General features: G+C 44.7%; 1 protein-coding gene across 2 annotated transcripts in view; it reads left to right on the plus strand.

Moving 5' to 3' along the window:
• The first annotated feature begins 336 nt into the window (after positions 1–336).
• Positions 337–26,375, plus strand: part of SPPL2A (signal peptide peptidase like 2A) — a 118,064-nt gene continuing 92,025 nt past the window's right edge. For both annotated transcript variants that reach the window (XM_073618610.1, XM_073618611.1), the window contains exons 1-2: positions 337–606; positions 25,587–25,706. In XM_073618610.1, coding sequence (XP_073474711.1) covers positions 550–606; positions 25,587–25,706 — 177 coding nt within the window. In that variant the 5' untranslated portion in view covers positions 337–549. The remainder of the gene's footprint in view (positions 607–25,586; positions 25,707–26,375) is intronic.

The following is a 26,375-nucleotide window of genomic DNA, read 5'->3' on the forward strand; positions in this document are numbered from 1 at the left end:
TGCATTGAGTTGCTGCCATGTGATTGGCTGATTAGCAATTTGTGTTACCAACCAATTAAACAGCTGTACCTAATAAAGTGGCCATTATGACGTTTCGAGGTTTTAAATAGATTTATAGCCAAAATGCTGATTTTAGTGAGAATGGCTAAATGACCTTGGAGGGTAATAAAAGACATTCCTTTTTATTATATTTCTGTAGAATGCGGATTGGGGGGCGTGTTCTATCAGGAACCCGGGAAATTCACTCCTCATAACTCAGGCCCCGCCTCCTAGGCTTGTTCCCAGGACGGGATTTCTGGGAGGCTGGTGTGCATGCGCGGACCTGATCGGTTCTGTGTTTTTTTCGCGTCACCTGTTGCTATGCAGATCTGAGCGCAGAGAAGACAGATTGGGCTTCCTCCGGACACAGCGCACTTCTCTCCGGGCAGAGGGCAATACACAGGCCGGGCACCGAGCAGTCACCGAGAGCACCGGACAGCCGCTTCTGTCACCGTTTTCTGAGAGACTTCATGACATTCCGACCCGTCTGTGAACACTGACAGCCGAACAATGGGCCCGACCGGCCTGCTGGGCCTCCTCCTCCTCCCCCTACTACACTGTCCTCAGGTAATGTCCGAGCAACAGGTAGAGGAGACCGGGGGAGGGGCTATGTGTACTGGATCTTATTATGAGGTGTAATGGTGTGTACTGGTATGTAATGGTGTGTACTGGTATGTGACAGTAAGCAGCTGTGTGATGGTATCTGATATACTGCCAGCCATGGTGACTGGACTGAGTGTGGACCTAGAGCCCAGCTGACCCCATACTGCCATCACTGTGTACTGGGAACACTGGGAGATACTGGGATTGTATTCACAGACTTCATCCTACACTGGGATTGTATTCATAGCCATCATTGTACACCAGTCTGTGTGTACTGAGAACACTGGGGCATACTGGGATTGTGTTCACAGCTATCATTGTACACCGGTCTGTGTGTACTGGCGGGACACTGGGATTGTGTTCACAGCTATCATTGTACACCGGTCTGTGTGTACTGGGGGGACACTGGGATTGTATTCACAGCTATCATTGTACACCGGTCTGTGTGTACTGGCGGGACACTGGGATTGTATTAACAGCTATCATTGTACACCGGTCTGTGTGTACTGGGGGGACACTGGGATTGTATTCATAGCCATCATTGCACACCGGTCTGTGTGTACTGGGAACACTGGGGGACACTGGGATTGTAATCGTAGCCATCATTGCACACCGGTCTGTGTGTACTGGTAAAACTGGGGGGGTATACTGATGATGTATTCATTGGAACCGGCTGCTGTACCTGCGAGAAATGTGGGGAAAGAAGTCCCCAACCCTCTTTGAAAAATACACCACAGCACCATGCGGTTCCACTCAGCACAAATACGCATGCAAAAGCCGATACAAGGGAGTGCTATTAAAGTAGAAGTATGGAATTCATAAAAAAACCTACATACTCCCCTCCATGCTGCATCATCTGTCCCGCAATGGTTCTAAGCCTGAGATCTGAGTGATCAGATGACCTCTGATCGCTCAGTTCTTGGTTTGCTGAAAGCTGTCCGTGTCCCTGCAGCTATTACATTGGGCTGGGGATTTGAAAGCCTCGCTCTTCTCCCACCTCTGTCTGCAAGGCCTCCATGATGGATCTGAGCAGTTCTGATCAGTCAGCACTGGCATAGAGCATCAATCCATCCCAGAAGCCCTGCAGAAGAATGATGATCTCATATCCACAGACTGCTGCAACAGCTTATCACCCATGAAGGTAAGTACAGCAGGGACTGGGAGGGTATAGGGTGCTCACCCCCCCCCCCCCCCCCAAGGGTGCACAAACCTGTTAACTGCTGCATGAGTGCCCACTCCTCCTCTCCACCGCCATTTTACAAAATCTGGCATGTGCTAGTGGTCTCTTCTAGGTAGTTACTACCAGGTGGGTCATGTGTGCAAGCGTGATGGATTTCTGCCTACTGTATGTGCACAAATGCTGGCAGCCTCAGCTGATGGGCACTCTACTACCGACTGCATTTTTCCTCATGCCCAATTACTCAGATGTGCCATCTATACAAAGCGCTGTAATCATGGCTCCCACGCGCATCTCGGGAGTGACGTCGTTGTGGCTCCGCCATTAAGTTGGCTGAAGCCTGTGAACCCTGAAGGAGGACCGGGTGAAGATAAAAGCCCTGCCAGCTTTGACAGCGTGCCACTGGAGTGATCTGTTCTTTGGGCAAGTCTGTCATAATGTGCTAGTATGCGGCGCACTTTATGACATTAGCTTGCAGGGGGATCTTTTTCTTTCCTTTTGGGGGGGGCACAGCTTTACTGCCGTTTTTTAACATATTGCAGCATGCCAATCCTAAAGGGATTGTTTACATTTTTAGCATGTGCTGCCGCTTCCACGGAATGCGTTCACTTGAATAGGTTGCATTTGGTGGACGGTAGTGCACGCCAAACTCTACTGGGGATATAATTCTTGCAATGGCTACAAAGTGTTGCAGCATGTGTACAACTTAGCAGCTTAAGGTGTGAAGAGGCCGGGGAACAGTAATAATGTGGCTTAGCTTCATGTTTTACTGCCTCCAACTGCAATTGTAAACCAGCCCTAAATCCAATAGCTGCATATTTTTTTTTTTTTTACTTTTAATCTGGTGATCCTGCCAGTAAGTCTGTTATTTTTCAGATTCACTTCTGCTAAACAGACAATGCTGTTTAGCAGAAGTGGCAGTTGGAGGGTTTGAGACAAACCATTTATATCTTTTTATTTGTTTCTGTAAAAACTTTATCCCAAAAGGGGGGGGTGAAATATTCCTGTAACTGCTTAAAAAGTGTTAGCTGGCATTCAAATTTAAATTAATTAGTCAAGTCTACTTAAATCTGCTAGTGCATCTAACACTACCCTCGCTTTGAAATGTCTTTCCACTTTCCGTGGTGTCTATGGGATAGGAAGTGAAGGGAGATCTCGATATGAGACACAATAGAAGACAAAAGAAAAATCTGACACTTGTGGAGGGTTCTAACCATTCCCAACTTTATTGAAAATAATACAAAAAAAAAATAACTCTTTAGTTATACTTTAATTACACTCAGTATCTTAGTAACTGCAGATTCAACTCTTGTTGGCAGTTGTCTCATTTAGAATGCACTGAATCTAGTATCGTTGGAATCAGAATGTTTCAGGAAGAGGGAAGTTTCATTGTGCTGTGTGACTAACAATCAGTTTCGCAATCCCCTCCCCCAGTAAAAAAATAAGTCAGCAGCTACACACACTGTAGCTGCTGACTTTCAATATTAGGACACTTACCTGTTTGGAATTCCGTCGGGTTTAGGGTGCTGCTGCCGCTATTGCCTGTAAGGGAACCCGGCAGTGAAGCCTTTCAGGGCAAGGAGGAGGGGGGGCAAACTTCCAAGTGATCTCGCCGCGGGCCCGCCAGGTACTGCTCCCCCCCCCCCCCCCCCCAAAAGCTGCCACAAGTGGCAGCAGGGGGGAATTAAACAGATAAGCGGAGCTTCCACTTTTGGGTGGAACTCTGCTTTAAGACCGCCCCATTGTAGTTTTACTGCTACCAGGCGGCTTTTTTTGTTTTTTTTGTAGAATCACGTGTGTGTGTGTGTGTGTGTGTGTGTGTGTGTGTGTGTGTGTGTATTTTTTTTTTATATATATATATATATATATATATATATATATATATATATATATATATATATATATATATATATATATATATATATATATATATATATATATAAAATCTATCTCCCCATCTTTCACATTATACAAAAAAATTGGGCTAAATTTACTGGGTTTTTTTTTTTTGTTAAAGTTTAAAAAATTGCTGCGCAAATACTGTGTGACATAAAAAGTTGCAACAACCGCCATTTTATTCTCTAGTGTCTCTGCTATATCTATCCGAGTAATTTTCTAGCAATAAAATACTAATTTAAATTTTGTAAACGAAAAGTTCCAGAAATGGCCCAGTATGGAAGTGGTTAAACATAAGGGAGTATGTCTTTTTAAAGTGACTGCTTTTTGCTATTTTACATATCTTAAAGCCGACGGATATCCTATCCACCCTGTCTATCCTGCTTTATTAACATAATGAATGGTAACACCTGGCCAGCTGGAATTGCAGCTCTATAGTCTATATGTACAGTCATGGCATCTGTTCCAGTAAACAAATGCCTAGGCACTACTCGTGGTGTTTCAGCTGAAGGGGCTTGTGGGACAGATGTTCAGATAGGGGTGACCAGTAGTTCCATTCCGCCTGAGCTCTGCTTCTCCTCGTCAACAGGTCATAGGACTAGTGCATACATAGACATTCTGCTTCATGTCGTGTGTGTGTGTTTTTTTTTTTTTTTTTTTTGTTTTTGTTTGGAGGACAGAGCAGTGGTTTATGTGGGACAGATAAGGGTTACAGGGGCAGGAAGTGGTCACCTGTATCCTACTTTAAACCTGAACAATTTTAATTTCCTGCGTCAAAGTCTTTAAAGTGGTTCTAAAGGCAGGACGTTTTTAACCTTAACGCATTCCCTGCACCAAGGTAAAAAATACCCAAGTATTTGTATCGCCCCCTCACCTCTCTAGATATTAATCTCAGTCCTATTTTGATCCAGAGCTGTGCTCTTTTTCTCCTCACAGAACTCAGTGAGGGCAGCAGGAGCCATTGGCCATTGGCTCCTGCTGCTGTCAGTCAAATTCTATGAGAAGGGAGCAGGAAGGGTGGGGCCCAGCCGGGTTGTTTGTGTCTATAGATGCATCCTGGCTTTGGAGGGAGTCCGCACATGAGCCCCCATAGGAAGCGACTTGCTATGGTGGTGCATTTGAGCCTAGAGCGCCGACGGGGGACCCCAGAAGAGGAGGTTCAAAATACCAGTGCACAGTACAGGTATAGTATATAATAAATATATTATATTTTTATTTTTTTTAAGATGAACAGTACAGTGAAAACTAGATTCCTGCTTTGTTTTAAACGAAAAAAAAAAAAAAAAATGTTATACTTGTCTACTCGGAGTGCTTTTGCACAAAGCAGCCCAGATCCTCCTCTTCACGGATCCCTCGCCAGCACTCCTGGCTCCTGTTGAGTGCCCCACAGCAGTCACCTTGCTATGGGGGCACCCGAGCCGCTGCTCTGTGTGTCCATTCAGACACGGAGCTGTGGCTCGGCCACGCCCCCTCACTCTCCTCTTTGGCTCACTGACTTTGACAGCAGCAGGAGCCAGTGGCGGACTGCCAAGACTCTCTTACAACATCACTGGATCGAGGTGAGGCTCAGGTAAGAATTAGGGGGCTGCTGCACACAGGTTTTTATCTTAATGCATAGAATGTATTAAAGTGGTTATACACCCTGTACAACCACTTTTACCTACAGGTAAGCCTATATTAAGGCTTACCTGTAGGTGCTGGGAAATATCTCCTAAACCTCCATGGTTTAGGAGATATTTACAATAGACGCGCGCCGCTGTCTACGGCGCATGCACACTTTAGAAAAGAGGCTCACGCGACTCCGGCCAGTCACAGAGCCAGAGTTTGCGGCCCCAGAAGGAAGAGGGATGAAGATGGACGCTCACTGTTGGTGATGGCAGAGGTGACATCGCAGGCTTCAATTTCAGGTAAGTGACACATAATGGGCTACTATGCGATGCACTGCCCATTATGCTTTACCATTGCAGGGACATAACCCAGATGGGTTTTACTTCCTCTTTAAATTCCTCTTTTTAAAGCGGAGTTCCACCCAAATTTTGAACAATATCTGTATGTATTCTCTTCCTTGCCTAGATGCTGACATGCCGTTTAAAAAAATTTAAATCGCCGTAATTACCTTTTATTTTTCTATTCTTCTTTGCACTTCCTGGTTCTCCTCCCATGGGAGTAGGCGTGTTTCTAGCCTCTCCCAGACTCCTGGGAGCTAGTCTCAGGCTTCCCAGGATGCCACTGAGCATGTGCGGGAACGAACGGTGAATGCTGGGAGCACAGAATTCACCACATCCAGGAAATAAATGCTTGTGGGCTTCAAATGCCCACAATGAAGATGGAAACTGCCTGCAGTGAATAATATGTTATTCTTTCCGACGAAATCTGACACAGGCGGACATATTACACACAATATGTGAGTATGTAATGCTGAGAAGAAAAGTTTGTGAATGAACTCCAAAAAAAAAAAAAAAAGATAGGTGGGTGGACCCCCGCTTTAAGATGAAAAGCCTTCTGACTTTTTACAACTTTAAACCCGATTAATGAAATTTGGGCTGGGCACATATATCTGCAGTGTTTTCTTATCTCTGTAAAGCCCTATGTCCCCTAGACTTGTCCTGCTTTTTTCTTTCTTCTGTTATCAGCAAGAGAACTTTTGACAAGCTCTCCAAGACAAAATAGAAGTATGTGTCAGAGAAGGATGCTATACAGTGGGGACGGAAAGTATTCAGACACCCTTAAAATTTTCACTGTTTGTTATATTGCAGGCATTTGCTAAAATCATTTAAGTTCATTTTTTCCCTCATTAATGTACACACAGCACCCCATATCGACTGAAAAAACACAGAATTGTTGACATTTTTGCAGATTTATTAAAAAAAAGAACTATCACATGGTCCTAAGTATTCAGACCCTTTGCTGTGACACTCGTATATTTAACTCAGGTGCTGTCCATTTCTTCTGATCATCCTTGAGATGGTTCTACACCTTCATTTGAGTCCAGCTGTGTTTGATTATACTGGTTGGACTTGATTAGGAAAGCCACACACCTGTCTATATAAGACCTTACAGCTCACAGTGCATGTCAGAGCAAATGAGAATCATGAAGTCAAAGGAACTGCCTGGAGACAGAATTGTGGCAAGGCACAGATCTGGCCAATGTTCCAAAAAACATTTCTGCTGCACTTAAAGTGGTGTTCCACCCAAAAAAAAAAAAAAAAAATTCATGAATGTACCAAAAAAAAAAAAAAAAAATTTTGTTTTTTTTACTCGCCTCTAAATGCCTGTTGCTAGGGGGTCCCTCGTAGTCTGCCTCTTTCAGTGCCTGGGCTGGTCACATCACTTCCCCTCGGCACAGGAAGGGCTCAGCTCTGCTCCCTCCCTCTTGTCAATCATCTGGGACCCATTACAGGTCCAAGATGACTGAGCGGCCAATCGCGGCGCCGCTAGCGCATGCGCAGTGGGTGCCTGGCTGTGAAGCCACAGCCCGGCGCCCACATTTGCAATGCCGGCGCCGCCGAACGGAGGGGGAGACAAGCCGGGCTTCGATCCCCCGCATCGCTGGACCCTGGGACAGGTAAGTGTCCAATTAAAAGTCAGCAGCTGCAGTATTTGTAGCTGGACTTTTAATTTTTTTTTTTTAAATGGAAACTCCTCTTTTTAAGGTTCCTAAGAGCACAGTGGCCTCCATAATCCTTAAATGGAAGACATTTGGGACGACAAGAACCCTTCCTAGAGCTGGCCGTCCTGCCAAACTGAGCTATCGGGGGAGAAGAGCCTTGGTGAGGGAGGTAAAGCAGAACCCAAAGATCACTGTGGCTGAGCTCCAGAAATGCAGTCGGGAGATGGGAGAAAGTTGTAGAAAGTCAACCATCACTGCAGCCCCAGTTGGGCTTTATGGCAGAGTGGCCTGACGGAAGCCTCTCCTCAGTGCAAGACACATGAAAGCCCTCATGGAGTTTGCTAAAAAAAACACCTGAAGGATTCCAAGATGGTGAGAAATAAGATTCTTTGGTCTGATGAGACCAACATAGAACTTTTTGGCCTTAATTCTAAGCGGTATGTGTGGAGAAAACCAGGCACTGCTCATCACCTGTCAAATACAGTCCTAACAGTGAAGCATGGTGGTGGCAGCATCATGCTGTGGGGGTGTTTTTCAGCTGCAGGGACAGGACGACTGGTTGCAATCGAGGGAAAGATGAATGCGGCTAAGTACAGAGATATCCTGGACGAAAACCTTCTCCAGAGTGCTCAAGACCTCAGACTGGGCCTAAGGTTTACCTTCCAACAAGAAAATGACCCTAAGAACATAGCTAAAATAATGGAGTGGCTTCACAACAACTCCATGACTGTTCTTGAATGGCTCAGCCAGAGCCCTGACTTAAACCCAATTGAGTATCTCTGGAGAGACCTAAAAATGGCCGTCCACCAACGTTTACCATCCAACTTGACAGAACTGGAGAGGATCTGCAAAGAGGAATGGCAGAGGATCCCCAAATCCAGGTGTGAAAAACTTGTTGCATCTTTCCCAAAAAGACTCATGACTGTATTAGATCAAAAGGTTTCTTCTACTAAATACTGAGCAAAGGGTCTGAATACTTAGGACCATGTGATATTTCAGTTTTTCTTTTTTAATAAATCTGCCGAAATGTCAACAATTCTATGTTTTTCTATCAATATGGGTTGCTGTGTGTACATTAATGAGGGAAAAAAAAATGAACTGAAATGATTTTAGCAAATGGCTGCAATATTGTGAAAAATTTAAGGGGGTCTGAATACTTTCTGTCCCCACTGTAGATTGATTCACAGGCATGCTCTGTATGTGTGGGGAGGGGGTGTGTGCCTTTTCTCTCCAATCAGCTGTCAGTCTCTCACAGTGTATAGCAAGTATCCACTCCTACAGGGCAAGCGAACAACAGTGCATCTTAACAGGACATGCACTTTCTAAACAATTTATAAAGATGAAGACAGAAGCTATACATGTAAAACTTATGTTGGGAGATTTGTTTCAACCCTGTGTATCATGTGAGGTTCTTCACTTCACTGGGCATATGGAGAATTTGCATCCACTTTAAAGTGCAACTAAACCCTCCTGTCCTTTTTACATCCAAGGAAGCTGCCATCTTAGCCTCTCTTTGATCTGCAGCTGCCATGGTGCTGCGCATGTGATCAGTTGTGACACTAGTAGTCTGGTTGAGAGCACAGGCAGCTGGGACATTTTTATATTTAAAGTGGTTCTAAACCTTAAAGCTGTAGTAAACCGCAGGAAAAAAACCCTGCAAGACAATAGAATAATGTGCTAGTCTGCATCGCATATGAAATACTTACCTTAGAATGAGGCTTCTGCAGCACGCCCAGTCACCGCTGAGGGAGCTGACATGTTCCCTCTGCGTTGCTACCGGGATCGTTGGCTCCAGTGCCGTGAGTGGCCGGAGCCGCTATAGCGTCACTCCCTTGCAGGATACGCTGGACCTGCAGAGCGTTTGCACTGCTGATGTCAGCAGCTGCATGCACTGTCAATTTATAGGCTGCCTTATTATTATAGGCTTACCTGTAGGTAGAAATCACCAAGCGGAGGATACAACCGCTTTAAACATTTTTCACCTTAATGCATTTCGTGCATTAACCACCTAAGGACCGGAAGGATTTGCCCCCTTAATGACCAGGCTATTTTTTGCGATACGGCACTGTGTTGCTTTAACTGACAATTGCGCGTTTGTGCGACGATGTACACAAAGAAAATTTACGTCTTTTTTTTTTTTTCCCCACAAATAGAGCTTTCTTTTGGTGGTATTTGCTCACCTCCTGCGGCTTTTATTTTTTTGTGCTGTAAACACAGCGACAATTTAAAAAAAATATTTTTTGCTATAATATCCAAAAACAAATGTAAAAAAACACATTTATTCATCAGTTTAGGCCGATGTATATTCTACATATTTTTGGTAAAAAAATCGCAATAAGCGTATAATGATTGGTTTGTGCAAAAGTTATCACTATGGTATAAATTTAGGTACTTTAATTTTTTATTTTATTTTACTTGTAATGGTGATGTGTGATTTTTAGCAGGACTGTGACATTGCTGCGGACTAATCTGACTCAAAATTACACTTTTTGGGGACCAGTGACATTACATTGATCAGTGCTATAAAAATCCACTGATCAGTGTAAAAATGACACTGGCAAGGAGGGGGGTGGACACTAGGGGACAATCAAGGGGTTAACTGTGTTCCCTAGGTGTGTTCTAACTGTACGGGGGATGGGCTCACTGGGACATGACAGAGATCACTATTCCCGATCAATGGGAACAGTAGATCTGTCATGTCTCCTGTCAGAACAGGGATCCGCTTGTTTACACTTTCAGATCCCCTCGTTCTGCCTCTGTACTAGGCGATCATAGGTCACCAGTGGACATCGAGTCTGCCCGACCATGCTCCCGCAGTGGCACGCGAGCCGGCGTACAGGTACGGTGATTCGCGATGGAGAGCCGACCTGCCGCCATATAACGGCGGTTGGTTGGCTCTCCTGCACGGTATATTGACGGCGGCTGGTCGGCTCGAAATGTTTAGGCATTGGCCCCTCACACCCCCCCCCCTTATACTTACCTGAGCCCACATTTGATCCAGAGCTGTGCATGTCTGCAGCTCATCTCTCCCCTTCCGGATCTCACTGGTTTTGCTGACAAAGCCAGTGACGAAAGAGTGGGGGACGGGGCCGAGTCCCGCTGGCTGCATCAAAGGATGCAGCAGCGAGGCTCAAGAGAAAGCCCGCACAAATACACCAATGGGAAGCGGCTTCCTGTTAAGGGCACTCGCCTGAGAGGGGAGGGGCCATGAGCGCTAGCGGGAGACCCGAGAAGAGGAAGTTTGGGGCCGCAAAAAAAAATGACATGCCAAATGTGGCATGTCAGGGGATCCCCTACACTTAAAGTGGAAGTTCCATTTTTGGGTGGAACTCCGCTTTAAGGGAAAAAAACTTCTGGCAGTCACCGACCCCCAGCCATACCCACCCCCCGTTTTACTTACGTGAGCCCTGGAATTCACTTGGCTGTGACGCGCTGTCCCACTCTCCACGGGGTCCCGGCTCTTGATTGGATAGATTGATAGCAGCGCAGCCATTGGCTTCCACTGCTGTCAATCAAATCCAATGACTCAAGGGGTGGGGCCGAGTCCGGCATTCGTGTCTTTGGACTTGGGAACGCGCCCGCAAGGTAACCCCCGGGAGAGCGTTTCTCCTAGGGGGTTATCTCATGTGGGGAGGAGCCACGAGAGCCGCCGGGGGGACCCCAGAAGTCGAGGATCGGGGCCACTCTGTGCAACATGAGCTGCACGGTGGAGGTAAGTATGATATGTTTGCAAAGGGTTGTTTGTTATTTAAAAAAAAAAAAAAAAAAAAATCACATTAACTACATGCCTTGAATGTAACAATTTTGAGTTTAGTTTCACTTTTAAAGGAAATCCCCTAAAGTGAGGGGAATTCCGCTCTTAGGTGTCCCCTCTGTTTCTGGCAACAAAAACCAAGGGCCAAACCCTTCCCCGCTCTAGCAAACATTAAAAGGGTTTTTTCCGAGAGGTACACTTTAACCACTTGACCGGAAGATTTACCCCCCTTCATGACCAGGCCATTTTTTACTAAACTGCACGACCCCCCTTTTTTTTTTTCTGTTTTTGGTTTTTTTTTTTGTTTGTTTTAAATTGTTCTTATTGAAAAATCACTTCAATCACTACAAAATTGGACAAGCAAAATAGTCCAAGGTATGATGAGTACAAGAGAGAACAACATATATAAGGCAACAATGAGTAATCCACAGCTGATCAAATTGTTTTTCAGCTTCCCCTCCCGCACCCCACATGGGATCAAACTGTGCAAGGGGTAGCCGGGGAGGTCAGCCTGGAAATTCCAGATAATTCAGTGTATTGTTATAACATTGACAAGACATTATGATGAGAGGCTTGAAATTTTGTAGCCCTGGACTATTAATGACTAATGCTGATCGACCATTTGAAACTGAAAGAAACGGTGAGGAAGAACAATTCTTTCCGTGGCTCTACTAGATTCTATATCAAGATGAATAAAACAAAATTAAAAAACGATACCCATAACTCTGCGTTTTGTTAGCCTGCAGAGGCTCATGCCTGTACTGAGTACATGGAGAAACAGGAAATGGGGAGGAAAAAGAGAAGGGTAGCTGAAAGTCAGGAGGGAGAGAGGACCAGTGGAAGAGGTAGGGAGGAGAGGGAACAACCTTCACGGAAAGCTGGAAGAAAGGCCTGGGTATGATGCCTGCTGGGACAACATAAGAGAACCTCAATTCTAGAGTTAAAGAGAAACTCTGATAAGTTTAGCCCAGGGTTCCCAGATAAGTTTGAATTTCTGCAATGTGTCTAGCATGGTGTTGGAGATTTTTTTTCTTGGGACATTATCCAGGAAATTTTTTGTTTGGTTAGACGATAGGAAACTGAAGGGGATTTCCATGCACAAGCGACTGTCAGTTTGGCCCCTAGAAAAATGAAGTGAATTGGGGTCTGGGTTGGTTGAGGAGCGTGAAAGTAGGGTCTTGGTTAACCGCAATTCCAGTGGTTTTGCGGATTAGATTAAAAATTTTGTTCCAGTAGCCTCTGATTATGGGACACTCCCATAAAGTGTGGGGGAGTGTGCCTAAGTGGCCGCAGCTTTTAAAGCAGAGGGGGGAAGATTTGGGGGTAATATTTAGCGAGGCGGGTGGGAACCAGGTACCAGTGGGACATGACCTTGAGATTGGCTTCTATCAGGGAATTAAGGATCCCCTTGAATGAACGGGCAAAGTTAGAATGCCATGTATCTAGGTCCCAGTCTATCTCGAGGTCACGTTCCCAGCTCAACATATAGGTCGCTTTCTCCGAAGGCCCGGCCAGGGCTGAGTATATCAGGGAGATTCCCCTTCTTGCATCCATGGCTGTGGAACACCATTGCTCATACGGGGTTACAGATAGTGGACTCGCAGAGCATTTCCAGATCAAGTTCAGGAAGTGAGATATTTGGAAGTAGCGTAATTTTTCGGATGGGGGCATGTAAAGTTTGGAGACACAGTAGCTTAAGTTAAAGGGGCCGTTTATCGAATTGAGCATTATTTCAACTCGAAGGCCTTTTGTCCAACCACCACTTGAAAGCTTTGATATCCATCCCTGGGGGGAATTGGGGGTTGTAAAAAATGTGAGCCAGTGGGTGCCAGGCAGAGGTTATGGAATTCAGTTTGTAAAGCGAGTCACATAATGCTATTGAGTGGGAGAGTGTAGGGGCTGGAATTGGGGGGCGGCTTCTTGTGGGACTCCAGAGCAGGAAATCTAAGATGTGATTGGGAGTTGCTTGTCGTTCCATTCCTACCCAGTCAGGTTTCGGGCCCCTAGAGTAAATAATCGATAATTGTCCAAGTTGAGCCGCTTGATAGTACCACCATAGGTTAGGCAGTCCCAAGCCCCCTTTCGTTCTAGGTCTAAAGAGGACTTTTTTGGAAAGGCGGTACCCCGTTTTGCCCCATATGAAGCGAATGATTGCTGACTGTAGCTTATTCATATGTAGTTTGGTGACGGGGTGGGGAGGGAGTGGAAAAGGTAGAGGATTCTAACTAGAGGGCTCATCTTAATCGCATTGACCCTTCCCAGCCAGGACATCTTCTATAGGGACCATTGGGAAAGGTTTTCAGCTAATTTTTTTAAACATGGGAGGGTAATTATGTTTGTAAAGCAGATCTATTTTGGATGTAAGATGAATACCGAAGTACGGGATAGAGGCAGGATTCCAAGAAAAGGGAAAGTGGCTTTTTAATCTATCTACCAGATTCGGAGGGGTTGACACATTGAGGGCTATTGATTTAGTCATATTTACTTGTAGACCCAAGACTCGCCCAAAATCGTTTAATAATTGGAGAATGTTAGGAGTTGAAATAAGAGGGGATATAACAAAAAGGACATCTGCAAATGGTGCACATTTGTGGGTCGATTGGCCACATCGGACTCCGTAAATGTCTGAGTGACGTCTTATTGCTACTGCTATGGTTTCTATGGCCATTGCGAAGAGGAGGGGGGAAAGGGGGCATCCCTGCCTTGTGCCTTTCATAATGGGGAACAGTTCTGAGTAATGTCCTTGAAGTCTGATTTGTGCTTTGGGGAGTGAATAGAGGGCCTTCAGAGTTTGGATGAAGTTGGGGCCGAATCCCCATCTCTGTAGCGTAGTGAAAAGGTATGGCCAGGTCCAACCTTCATGAGGGAAATGATATCTTTTGCTCTCTATATCTGGTCCGGGCCCTGCCTCCCCACCTGGTCCTGGACTTGGAATGGGTTGAAAAGTCATCAGGGCCTGGAGCAGAGCCTTTATTAAGGTCTTTAATGACTGCACAGGCTTTATTTTCCTGAAAAGGTGAGTCTAATATAAAACAAATGGAATCCGAGAGTTTGGGGAGGGGAATGTCTGCTAGGAATTAATTGAGCTGACTTGGAGTATTTGGGTTGTGCTCGGTATAGAAGTATTGGAAAGCTTCCAGAATCTTTTTGGGATTCTGAGTCAGAGAGCCAGTCAGGGATTTAACTTTGGGAAGGGAGTAGATTTTATGTCTAGGGGTGAGTTTAGCCGCTAGCTGCGGGCCAATTTTGTCCGCTTGTAGGTATTACCGGCCGCACACCCATCTTAAGTGTTTTTCCGCACTGGAGGTGAGGGCCAAATTCAAGGCTATTCTAGCTGATTCCAGTTTGGTTAGAGTGTCGGGAGTAGGTTTGTGTTTGTGGGTCGCACTAAGAGACTTGAATTCCTTCTCTAGGTTTGCTACCTTCGCTTTCCATTCACGCTTTAATCTAGAGGCAAGCTGAATAAGCTTCCCCCTCATTACCGCTTTATGAGCCCCCCAAAAGGGAGCATGGGGAGGGGTCCCCTGTGTCATTTAATAAGGAAAAATTCCTGGAGTTTTTTCCTAACATGATGCAATGTACTGGGTTGATTAAGATGGTTTCGTTAAAGTGCCAATGGAAGGGTCCCGTTTGGGCTGGGGATTCTGTAATTTTAAGGCTAACTAGTGAGTGGTCTGACCACAATACTGCATGAATAGAGGTGTGGGATACCGTGTGACTTTCTGAATTGGGGATGAAGATGTGGTCTATTTTAGCAAACGTCTTATGTGGGGCTGAGAGATGTGTATAATCTTTTGCCGATGGGTTAAGTTCTGTCCAGGTGTCAATCAGACCTAGAGAGTGTAAGAGCCGGGCAAAGCGTAGACTGTTTGGGTGTTTTTTTTTTTTTTTTTTGTTTTTTTTTAGGAGAGGGATGCCTTGAGCCGACTTGTCTATGAAATGATCAAAAGTGATGTTGGAATCTCCTCCCATTATCACCCTGCCTTCCAAATGAGGGGAGAGGGATGTGAGCATTGAGGAGAAGTGGGCTTGGCCTTGGTTGGGGCATAATATGAAATAATTGAGTACATAACGCCATCGATGTGACCTTTTAACTAGGATGGATGTATCTACCCTCCTTGTCCCTGATAGTTTGGGAATGTGTAAATGAGGTCCATTTTATTTGTATTTGCCAAATAAAAGGTGGGATAGCTGTGATGAAGAAAGGAGGGAGAGTAGCTGTTGGGGAAGTTGGTTTCTTGTAGTAGGACAATGTCAATTCCCCTAGAGTGGTAGCTCTGAAAGGCCTTGTGTCTTAGTCTGGGAGTTCAGGCCCTGAGTGTTATGCAAAGCTATCTTGCGGGGAAGCCAAATCAGCCATGGATATTAGGAGGGGGTTGTGAGTATATGCGAGGGGTACCTACCCTGACCACTGATGAGCGAGGTCCAAGCTGTGGAGTTCTGTGTGAGTTCGCTGTCCATGCTGTCGGGTTGAGATTGGCTTTCCGTGAAGGTCCCTGAGGAGTACAAAAGAGAGCAGGTAAAGAGGGAGCAGGCATGATCGGGAGAGAGGGAAAGAGTTAAGGTGTCCAAGATATGGGAGTTTTGGACTACTTAGGTGCAGGACTGGCCAGCCAAGTCCTGATCCAATACCCAAAGTGTGGTTTTGTTCGGTGTTGTTGCAACCCTGGTGGAGGTTGCTATCCTGATGTCACCAGAGGAGAAATTCCCCTCTAAGTCACAAGGAGTGGCATGCTGGGCTGCTCCGGCCGCTAGGCCCCCTGTGAAACAGGAAAAAAAGGAAAGTCTCATCTCTTTCTTTCCTCTTTTTAAAGGACCTTAAAATGAGGGAGCTAGAGATAATAAACTTGAAAAAAAACCTTGGCAAACAGTAGGTTACCAACTTGGAGGATACTATAAAGTGGGGTGGGGGGGTCAGTTGGGAAGTGGGTAGGGAGGAGGGAAGCGGAACACTTTCCAGAGCGGTCAACCATATCTAACTAATTTGAGTTCAGTCACTGGCTGGTGGGGATCAGGCGTCCCAGGAGCAGAAACTTGCAAAGATGGTTGCACCTCAAACTAAACAGAGGATAGATGTATGGAATCGGTGGAGATGACACTGCTGGTTCATTGGGTTAAGAAAATAACCAGGCGGCTGTAGTGTATCCGACTACACTTTCGGAGGGTATGACCATCTGGGGAAAAGGAAGACGATCGTCCCATATGGGACTAGTGGATTAGGGTCTCATCTTGGAGGGAGCGAGTCTTGGTATCTCTTTGATTGTTTTGTTCCCCAGCGATATTAGGGGGCTGCTTGGAGGGGGTCTCTTGGAAGAGCCTGGGCGGTGAGCTGTTTGCTAGGGAGGTAATTCTTGGGACATAAACACAAGATAAAGAAGCAGTTGTTCGCCCTCCTGGAAGCTGGTGAATCCATACGATTTGTCCCTGTACTGGAACTGAAGGCGGAAAGGACCATCGATATTTTATGGATTTCTGTGCCAGTATTTCCAGGAGAGGTTTGAGGGATCTGCTCTTCTGGATTATGGTTGGGGAGATATCCGCAAAGATTTGAATTTTATTTCCTTGTATTGAGAGGTTGTCAAGGTTGCAGGATTTTCTCATGATGTCCTCTTTCACCCCATAGTAGTGGGGCTTTACCACTACATCCCTCAGAAGCCCGTCCTGGTTGGGGGGGTTGCAGTGCTCTGTACAGTTCAAGTCTGTGACTCGGGATATCCGGAATGAGATCTTTTTTTAACAGTTCCCGGAATGTCCATGACCGATTCAGGGATACAATTTCTGTATCGGAGGTATCGCCTGCTTCTGTTCTCCAAATCATCCAATTTAGAAAGTGCAATTTCAAGTTGGTCTTGCAGCATTTGAATGCAAAAAGTGTTTTGGTTAGTGCATGCGGCTGTATTATCTACTGCCTGTTCAATGACATCCATACAGGCCCCAAGGCTCCTGCAGCCAGCATTTTTGAGAAGCTATTCAAAGGCTGAGCCATATCAGTGGTGTGGCCTTGAGGCAGAGGGGAGGCCTGCTGGGAGCCTGCATGACTGAGAGGAGTTTGCAGCATGGGGGTATGGAGGAGGTCTGCGATTGTCCTGCTGAGAAGCGACTCAGTGGAGGCCGGGGAGGCACCGTGGGAGCTATGTTACTCACAGGAGTTGCCAACAAGGAGCAGGCTTGCTGGTGTGACAGTGGTGGGTCCGCAATGGAGTCCTGGTCCCCTGTACCTCCACATGGAGGAGCCGCGGCTGCCATCTGGGGGGATGTAGGGGTGGATAGGCCGAAGTAGAGTTGCCGGCTAACCTTCCTGGGATGGTCTCCCAGCATGCAGACAGGTGCACGGACTCTTCAGAGGATCGGGAAGGTCCGTTTTGGGGGGGTCCTGCTAGTTTTAGCTGGCTTGGGGGCCTTAGAGGGCCGGAGCGGGTCGGAGCTCCCGGCTAGAGCGTTTTCCCGGAAGTTCCACGCATGCGCACTCCCACTGCATTACTTTGACAATTGTGCGATGCTGTACCCAAATTAAATTTTCATTTTTTTTCCACATAAATAGAGCTTTCTTTTGGTGGTGTTTGATTACCTCCTGCGGTTTTTATTTTTTGTGCTATAAACAAAAAGTGATGATTTTGAAAATAAAATAAAACATTTTTTACTTTATGCTATAAAACGCATCCAATAAAAAAAATCGAATTTCTTCATCATATGTATTCTGCTACCTATTTTTGGTAAAAAAAAATCCCAATAAGCGTATGTTGATTGGTCTGCGTTCACACGTGAGCGATTTGAATCGCGTCAAAAGTGGAATGCTTTAGTGATGCCATTAAATTTTTCTTTTTTTTTTTTTTTTGCTGTGATTATCGAGCGACAACTCGCACCACAATCGTGGCAAAAATCACTACCGCAAACACTCCTAGCTCTGTACCAAGATTTCGTACATGAGCTCCTTTGGAGCATTTTTGGAGCGGAGGGGGTCCATTCAAATGAAAGGTGCCACACCAAAAGCTCTACTAAAAAACAAAAAAAGCTGAAAACAATATGTGCTGCAGCAGCTATCGCTGCAGATCGCTAGGTGTGACTGGAGCCTTACTGTCCCATTACAGCATGGGGCAGGGGAGGAGACTGAAAGTGAAATTGCAGCAGAAAAAGGCTAGATCTCTTCTACTGTTGTATAAATCTCATGAGTAGATTGGCAGAAATATAATTAATTTGGCAGATTAAACATATATAGTCAGGTCCATAAATATTGGGACATTGACACAATTCTAATCTTTTTGGTTCTATACACCACCACAATGGATTTGAAATGAAACGAACAAGATGTGTTTTAACTGCAGACTTTCAGCTTTAATTTGAGGGTATTTACATCCAAATCAGGTGAACTGTGTAAGAATTACAACAGTTTGTATATGTGCCTCCCACTTTTTAAGGGACCAAAAGTAATGGGACAGATTAACAATTATCCATCAAACTTTCACTTTTTAATACTTGGTTGCAAATCCTATGCAATCAATTACAGCCTGAAGCCTGGAATGCATAGACATCACCAGACGCTGGGTTTCATCCCTGGTTATGCTCTGCCAGGCCTCTACTGCAACTGTCTTCAGTTCCTGCTTGTTCTTGGGGCATTTTCCCTTCAGTTTTGCCTTCAGCAAGTGAAATGCATGCTCAATCGGATTCAGGTCAGGTGATTGACTTGGCCATTGCATAACATTCCACTTCTTTCCCTTAATCTCTTTGGTTGCTTTCGCAGTATGCTTCGGGTCATTGTCCATCTGCACTGTGAAGCGCCGTCCAATGAGTTCTGAAGCATTTTGAATATGAGCAGATATTGCCCAAAACACTTCAGAATTCATCCTGCTGCTTTTGTCGGCAGTCACATCAATAAACACAAGAGAACCAGTTCATTTGGCAGTCCTACATGCCCACGCCATGACACTACCACCACCATGCTTCACTGATGAGGTGGTATGCTTTGGGAGGCATATATCCAAACTGTTGTAATTCCTACACCGTTCCCCTGATTTGGATGTAAATACCAAATTAAAAGCTGAAAGTCTGCAGTTAAAGCACATCTTGTTCGTTTCATTTCAAATCCATTGTGGTGGTGTTTAGAGCCAAAAAGATTAGAATTGTGTCGATGTCCCAATATTTATGGACCTGACTATGTATTTTATCTTGTATGTAGCTGTTTGCTGGGAATTTATCTCTAAATGATCACAGAATTGTGTGTTTTATTATGTCAATGTGTTTTTTGTTTTTTTGTTTTTTTTCTTTTCATAGCAATGAGTTGGTGTTACTAAACCCACAACAGTAAAATCAGTCTACATATGCAGTAAAGCTTGCTTGTTATACTCACAGGGTTTTTTCCTCCGCATTGTGTAAAAAGGCTGTTTGATCCTCTGTCTTCTTTGATCCTCTTCTTCCACTGTCCCCAATCCATGTGATCAGCACAGGGTCCATGCACACTAGCGCTCTTTGTAGTAGCGTGGTTTTTTTTTTTTTTTTTTTTTTTTTTTTTTGAGGGTTTTTAGAGCGTTTCTGCTGAAAAAACGTTCCAAAAAACTCTATAGAAACAATTTTTTTTTTTCTGCTCCTAGACGCTGAAGTTTAAAAAACACTAATGGCCTAAATTATTGTGCATGGACACCTAGGATAACACTATTTAGCTTCTAGGAGCAGACAAAAATGCTAATAGCTTCTAGGCACTAAAAAAAGCACAAGTATGCATGGAGCCTTACTTAAATAATTTCATTTCCATGTTCTGTGTACTGTGGGAGACCATATGTAGTGAATGCAGGGCCCATGGGTTTAGTAAAACTTTAAAGAGAAAGTGAATCACATTTTTGTGGTTGTAACCCTAAAAAAAAATAAAAAAAAAACCCTGTTCTTCTTTTTTTTTTTTTTTTTTCATGATAAAAAGCATAGCGCTTCTGTAGTGTAATTTTGTCCCTTTCTGTGCTGTAAAATACCTGGTTGATTCTGCCCGTTCTTGTGTCGTCCTAGGTATGCTGAACATGGTAAATGACTGCTGATCCATGATACCGTGGTCAGTTTATGTGCCTCCGTGTTCAGAGTCTCTCCCCTTTCCCCCTCCCTCCCTGCCTGTCAGTTCCTTGTGTGTGTGTGTGTCGGCCGATCTCTTTCCTGACACTTTTCTGTGGCTGTAAAGTCACTGAGGACAATTACTGGTATCCCATCTGTTATAGCACAATATACAGTGCTGTGCAGTGTGTGTGTTTTTTTTTTTTTTTTCCAATTATGAAGCTAAATACAGTGGAACCTTGGTTTATGAGTAACGCGGTTAACACGCGTTTTAAAGAAAAAAAAAAAAAAAGCAACTTTTTTTTTTTTTTCAAAATTCTGACTGTTTGCGAGAGTTGTCTCGCAAAACGAGCAGAATTCAAGCTAATGGGTGGTGCAGTACCGCATTTGGCCAGAGGTGCGGGGGCGCCAGGGACACTCAGGACGGTTCGGAAATACTCTGTTCCCGAGTGTTTCCCTGGCTTTTCGAGCTGTCCCCGAGTATTTCCGAGGCTCTCTGGTGCCCCCCACCTCTGGCCACATGCGGTATTGCATGTAATAGAAGTCAATGCGGAACAAATTATCTTAGTTTCCATTGACTTCTATGGGGAAACTCGCTTTGGTATGCGAGTGCTTTGGATTACAAGCATTCTCCTGGAACAGATTATGCTCGTAATCCATGGTTCCACTGTACCTTATTTCACAGCACCAGTGTGCAGTCATGTGAACTGTGAACTCTCAGCTGACATCAGAGCAGAATCTCTGCCCCTCCTGTTGTAGAGTTGTTTTTTGCAAAAAAAAATTGTATTTTTATTAAACGTTTATGTTTTAAAGCCAACATATACAGAATTGTTGCGTAATGTAGAATACAAAAATATTGAAAACCTAATGATAAAAGAAAAACAATGGAGTAGAAGATACAGATGAACAGAATCCACAAGTACAGAGCACAGGCGTGTTCTGCACAGCGTGTCCAGGATATATAAAGCAGGCGGCTCAAAATTAGGTAGTATAGGCTCGAAACCAGAGGTCAATCTTATAAAGGGAAGGACATAGATTTCATGAGGGGTATATGACACGGGATAAGAGACTCCAAATGACATACATAAGAAATAAGGGAGTGGGGGGGGGGGGGAGGCACCATGATCACAAGTAATACAATGGCAACATAATTTAAGAAGCGGTAGTCGGCATAGGGGTCCCAAATTCTGACCGATCCCAAAGTTCCCCCTGCTGTAGTCTTTAGATCAGGGAAGGAGAGCAGGGGCAAGTCACATTACCGCACAACAGTGCTGTGAAATAAGGTATTTAGCTTCATAATTTTAAAAACGCACACACTGCACTTTTATAGCCTGCTATAACAGGGGATATCAGGAATTGTCCTCAGTGACTTTACAACCACTTTTATAGTACTTGATCTTATCAGTGTGCCTTACATTTGACATTATTGCTTTGCATTCTCCTGTAGCAGTGACACAAAATGGCAGCGATTGTCTCACTTTTGGTGTCCATACAGCACAGAGTGGACACTGAAGGTGAACCCCTCCAGTGATATCCGCTCCTCCATGCCTCATTCTGTGGTCATAGAGGCTGACAGACAGCATATTATTTATCTGTTGAATGGTCTGTATTGCCAAGTGCTTCATTCAGATGGCCAGATTGGCTGTGGTGTGGAAAACTGTGACCAGGAGCCCAGGTGTGTGCGGGAGGTCGGAAAGCCTGTGGAAAGCGGTGACCGGCTGACCACAGCTGTCTGCTGTTTGTCAGTAATCACAAAGGGGATTGATTACTTGCAGTTAGGCATAGATGATCGCCACTGGTGGGATTACCCCGAACACCAACCGTTAGTTGTAGCTACTGTCAGCCCATCTTTGCTTTGTACAGGCTTCCAGGATGTGGCTGTCCACACAACACCTGGGCTCCAGGACACAGTTTTTCACAAGACACTTGTATCAACACAGCCGATTAAGTAATGTGAAAGAGTTCTTCAGCTGTTCTTATTGTCATATGACTGCATGACATGTTACTGACTTGAGGTACTGCTGACATCCTAGGCTGCATCTTTTCATATAGGAAGACATCTATATCATGTGAGCATGGGCAAAGCATAGGATTATGTTAAGGTTTGAATAGTTGGCTAATCAGAATTTTGGAATATTTTGTCAAAATCAGATGATCCAGTTACTTTTATTTACATTTTATTTGGTGAATAATAGTGCTGTGGTTACCTAAACGCTGCAGATTTTTTGAGATCATATACTACTTATCAAAGGTTTGGGCAACTATATTGTTATATCAGGGTTACAAAATGATGCCAGGAAAGTGAAAGGTGGCTATTTTTGACCAGAGGTCTCCAAACTGGCCCGGAGGCCGCATGCGGCCCTTTGCTTGTCTTCAAGCTGCCCTTCGGACACTATTCCTCCCACTGTCGCCAACGATGGGGCACTATTCCTCCCACTGTCGCCAACGATGGGGCACTATTCCTCCCACTGTCGCCAACGATGGGGCACTATTCCTCCCACTGTCGCCAACGATGGGGCACTATTCCTCCCACTGTCGCCAACGATGGGGCACTATTCCTCCCACTGTCGCCAACGATGGGGCACTATTCCTCCCACTGTCGCCAACGATGGGGCACTATTCCTCCCACTGTCGCCAACGATGGGGCACTATTCCTCCCACTGTCGCCAACGATGGGGCACTATTCCTCCCACTGTCGCCAACGATGGGGCACTATTCCTCCCACTGTCGCCAACGATGGGGCGTTGTTACCAACCCCAGGACATTTTCTTCTCCTACTGGCCACAGTCCAGCCCCTCTAAAGTCTTATAGATAATAAAGTTGCCCTTTGTTTAAAAAGTTTGGAGACTGTTGACCTATGCTTTGTCTAAATAGTAAAACGTATCATTTCTGAACTCTTCTAAAAGCCATCCGGCTATTCGCATGTTCATCTGGATACTGCATTAGGAATTATACAGTGCTTTGCATAAGTACAGATGACTGTCTGATGTCAGTAGGATTTGGATTCTGGTGGTTTGGGCTTGTGCCCGGGCTCTAAATAGCATGCTCTAATGTCAGATACAATTTACAGGAATATACATCAGAGGGATGAGGGTATAGTTATACTGTTAATATATATGTATTCTATATTACCAAAAGTATTGCGACGCCTGCCTTTACATGCACATGAACTTTTTTTTTTTTTTTTTTTTTTATTCTCACAATATTAAGAAAACAATACTGGGACACAGGCCCTAAAGGGAATACAAAATCGGACATTAAATAATTTTTAAACGGTCAATAATCGAATACTCCCCAGGGATAAGAAAGACAAAGTCAGGAGCATGGCTAATACCCGTGCCTGAGAAAGAAAACCTCAACAACATACACATTCATACCAACACTACATACGATCCCATTTTAGCGCCACACCTCCAGGGAGCCTCCACGTGGCAGAGAGTCTTTATACAAAACAGTACATAACTTAGTTGGCTACAGTTCAGAGTACGAGATTACCCAAATTCAAGTAATAGGGAAAAAAACATTTTACTGAGTAACCTGCGATGCTAGGACATCCTCCCAGAAAGCCTCAGAGACATCCAGCCATGGCTGCCATATTTTGGAAAATTTCTTGGGGCGCGTCCTATTTTTATATATCAACTTAAACCTGGGTAGAACACATGAACATTACGGAAGAAAGCATGAGCTGAAAGAGGGCCAGCATCCTTTCAATGCAATAAAATGGTTTTACAAGCATAAAACAGTATACATAACAGAGTCCTAGCATGCGTTCAGGGAACAAAAACATTGAGGACACCTAAAAGTCCAACTTCCAGAGTGTGAGGTATTGGCAGGTAAAGCTTGTGCTCAAAAAAAGCAAATAAGTCCTTCCAGAAGGACGATAGTCCAGGACAGTTCCAGAACATATGAAAAAACTTTGCACCAATTTAAGTCGCATCTAGAACAAGCCATATCCAAACCCAACCCCATACGAACCAGCTTGGCTGGAGTATAGTGTAAATGATGTACAAACTTAAATTGAATCAACTGATCGGCAGTGCTAATTATATCCTGAAGGCACACCTCTGTAGCCTCTTCCCAGCCCTCCTCAAAGCTCGGGCATCAACAACCATTTGTGATGAGTTTCTGGAAAGGATCAGCCCCCATCAACTGAAGTTGACCATAAAAGGTCATCACCAGTTTGGAGATTTCTGGATACGACAAGAGATCCTCAATGGAAGATTCAGTGAGCTTGATGGTCGATGACCCAAACTGTGACCGAATGCCATGCCGAAATAAGAGATATATTTAAAAAAGAATGTATTTTCAATGTAATATTTACATCCAAGTGTGTCAAAGGTCACAATTATTATCCTCAACTATGTGAGTAACACCAAACCGACCCCACCAGGGTGAGTCCGGGTGACCAAAGAGCTCAGGGAGATTAGGATTCCTCCACAGAGGGGTCTGTGATGACATACCCAGAGAGGACTGTGTGAGAATTCCCCCCCCCCCCTCCCTCCAAGCTATAAAACCCACATCAACAGGAGAGGATTGTGAGCCCCCAGATCTTTTTGACCTGTGAGACCAAAGAGAATGTAACCAAGCATAAATGTAGGTAAGTTGGGAAGCAATAAAGTAATTCCGTAGATTGGGACAAGCCAGCCCTCCTATGGCTTTAGCCGCCTGGAGTGAGTACTTGGCTATATGGGGTTGATTGCCATTCCAAAGAAGAGAGGGTAGATTCCACCTGTATGAACACGCACAGGAACTTTAATGGCATCCCAGCCTTAGTCCGTAGGGTTCAATATCGAGTTGGCCCACCCTTTGCAGCTATAACCGCTTCAACTCTTCTGGGAAGACTGTCCACAAGGTTTAGAAGTATCCCTATGAGAATGTTTGACCGTTCTTCCAGAAGCGCATTTGTGAGGTCAGGCACTGATGTAGACGAGAAGGCCTGGCTTGCAGTCTCCACTCTAATTCACCCTAAAGGTGTTCTATCAGGTTGGGGTGAGGACTCTGTGCAGGCCAGTCAAGTTTCTCTACCCCAAACTCGCTCATCCATGTCTTTATGGACCTTGCTTTGTGCACTGCTGCGCAGTCATGTTGGAACAGGAAGTCACAGGATGCTGTGACATTGGAGATCTTGGACCACGTATGTGCGCGTTTCGATAGTCCGCTAGCAAAATAGTTATCGGTGTCTTAGCAACAAGGCAACATGGAGACAATGCCATATCTGAGTTTTTTTTTCCATTCAGGTTTTGGGATGTACATAAATGGCCTACAACTATAGCAGGAGTGTTATCCAACTTTAGTCTAAGCTGTACAGTTTTTATCTCCAGGTGAACTACCCCTTTAATTCATATTGTCTTGTATTCTCATTTTTGTTTGTTCTTCTGTGAGGGATGTTTGCATTGCTTATTCTTTCCATCTACAAGACATCATGTATACTCTCTTTGTGTAGTCTGAATGCAAACCCAGCTTTGTTTGTTTTGTAGATCTATGCAAGCAAAGGAATTTTGCGCTCCACTGCCATCGAGGAGCCTTCAAAAGCAAAGGATTTCTGTATTACATATAATTCAACATGGACAACACTTCCACCAACCTATACAAACGCAGTAAGTTCTTGTTCTGCTCAATATAAAAAAAAGCGCTATTTAAATAGCTGTTAAATAGTGTACAGTACTGATGCTGCTTCTCCTAGGTGGTAAATGAACCACTAAACTTTATGGGTACATCCTCACAGCACTATACAGTACATACATATGAATGTAACCAATAAATAAAACAAACAAATCCGTGATGAATATTAAGTGCGTTTTATAGTTCCCAATATATACACTCCAAATTCTCTCTTGATTATCTGTTGTGAAGTGCTGAGTGCACAGCATTAATATAATGACTTTTGTGCTCAAAGTGCTCTGTGCCCCTCTGATGTGCCAACAGCTCCCCTGGAATCTGTGGGGTGCCGGGAGCTGCAGCTATAAAGAGGCTGCAGGACATCAGCAGCAATAAGACCTAGCAAAAGAAGAAATTAGGTTGTCGGCATAAAAAAAGGAATTCCTGGGAGTGTAGAGAGGAGTCTGGTGGAGTAAAAAGAGGAGCAAAGAGGAACACTTTTCCATACGAGCTAAAGCTTATTTGACTCTTATGCTAATTGCAATTGGGTCCATTCTTTCTGGGGAGTGTGGAAACATCAGAGGGGGCACGGAGCACTTTTTTAAGCACAAAATCACTGTGCCCTGAGCACTTCACAGTGGATAATCAAGATGGCCTGTGTACACACT

This window comes from Aquarana catesbeiana, linkage group LG03 (genome assembly GCF_042186555.1).
Source record: "Aquarana catesbeiana isolate 2022-GZ linkage group LG03, ASM4218655v1, whole genome shotgun sequence".
NCBI classification, from domain to species: Eukaryota; Metazoa; Chordata; class Amphibia; order Anura; family Ranidae; genus Aquarana; species Aquarana catesbeiana.